At 53.2% G+C, this 470-nt stretch overlaps 1 protein-coding gene across 1 annotated transcript in view; it reads left to right on the plus strand.

The window, feature by feature from the left end:
- ZBTB37 (zinc finger and BTB domain containing 37) overlaps positions 1 to 470 on the plus strand; it is a gene marked incomplete at its 5' end in the record, with an annotated part of 5,159 nt that overhangs the window by 528 nt on the left and 4,161 nt on the right. Inside the window, one exon of the mRNA XM_009073629.1 lies at positions 9 to 73. Within this exon, the coding sequence (XP_009071877.1) occupies positions 9 to 73 (65 nt within the window). The remainder of the gene's footprint in view (positions 1 to 8; positions 74 to 470) is intronic.

The following is a 470-nucleotide window of genomic DNA, read 5'->3' on the forward strand; positions in this document are numbered from 1 at the left end:
TGGGCCAGGAGCCTTACGCCTTGGGCTCCTCCGGGGCCAAGGGGGTCAGGCCGACCAGCAGCGAGATCGACAGGTGGGTTTTCTGTAATTAATTAATTCCTTGGCTGTAAGAGGAGGTTGTGCAAGATTTTTTGGCCGGGTTGGTCGCTTTGGAACGTTTCCTCCTCCTATGTCCTGTGGCCAGCTCAAGCATAAGCACCGAAGGAATGTTTTTGCTGGTGGTAGGAAGCGTATCCGGTTTGGGTTATGGTATTTGGCTGGGCGGTGATCGGTGCAGGATCTCCAGCTTGGGAAATCACTTCCTAGCACTTGGAGGTGTGTAGGTTGGGATCTCTACCTCAGCTGAGGTGGGAATTATGTTAGAAGAAGATGTTCAGTTCAGCCTGTCAGTGATGTCACGTGTGTCGTATGCAAAGGGTCATTGCAGCGATGCCTTCTGGCCTGGAAATCTGGGGGTGGCTCTGGCTGAG

Source organism: Acanthisitta chloris, unplaced genomic scaffold, assembly GCF_000695815.1.
Source record: "Acanthisitta chloris isolate BGI_N310 unplaced genomic scaffold, ASM69581v1 scaffold24230, whole genome shotgun sequence".
In the NCBI taxonomy this organism is placed as follows: domain Eukaryota; kingdom Metazoa; phylum Chordata; class Aves; order Passeriformes; family Acanthisittidae; genus Acanthisitta; species Acanthisitta chloris.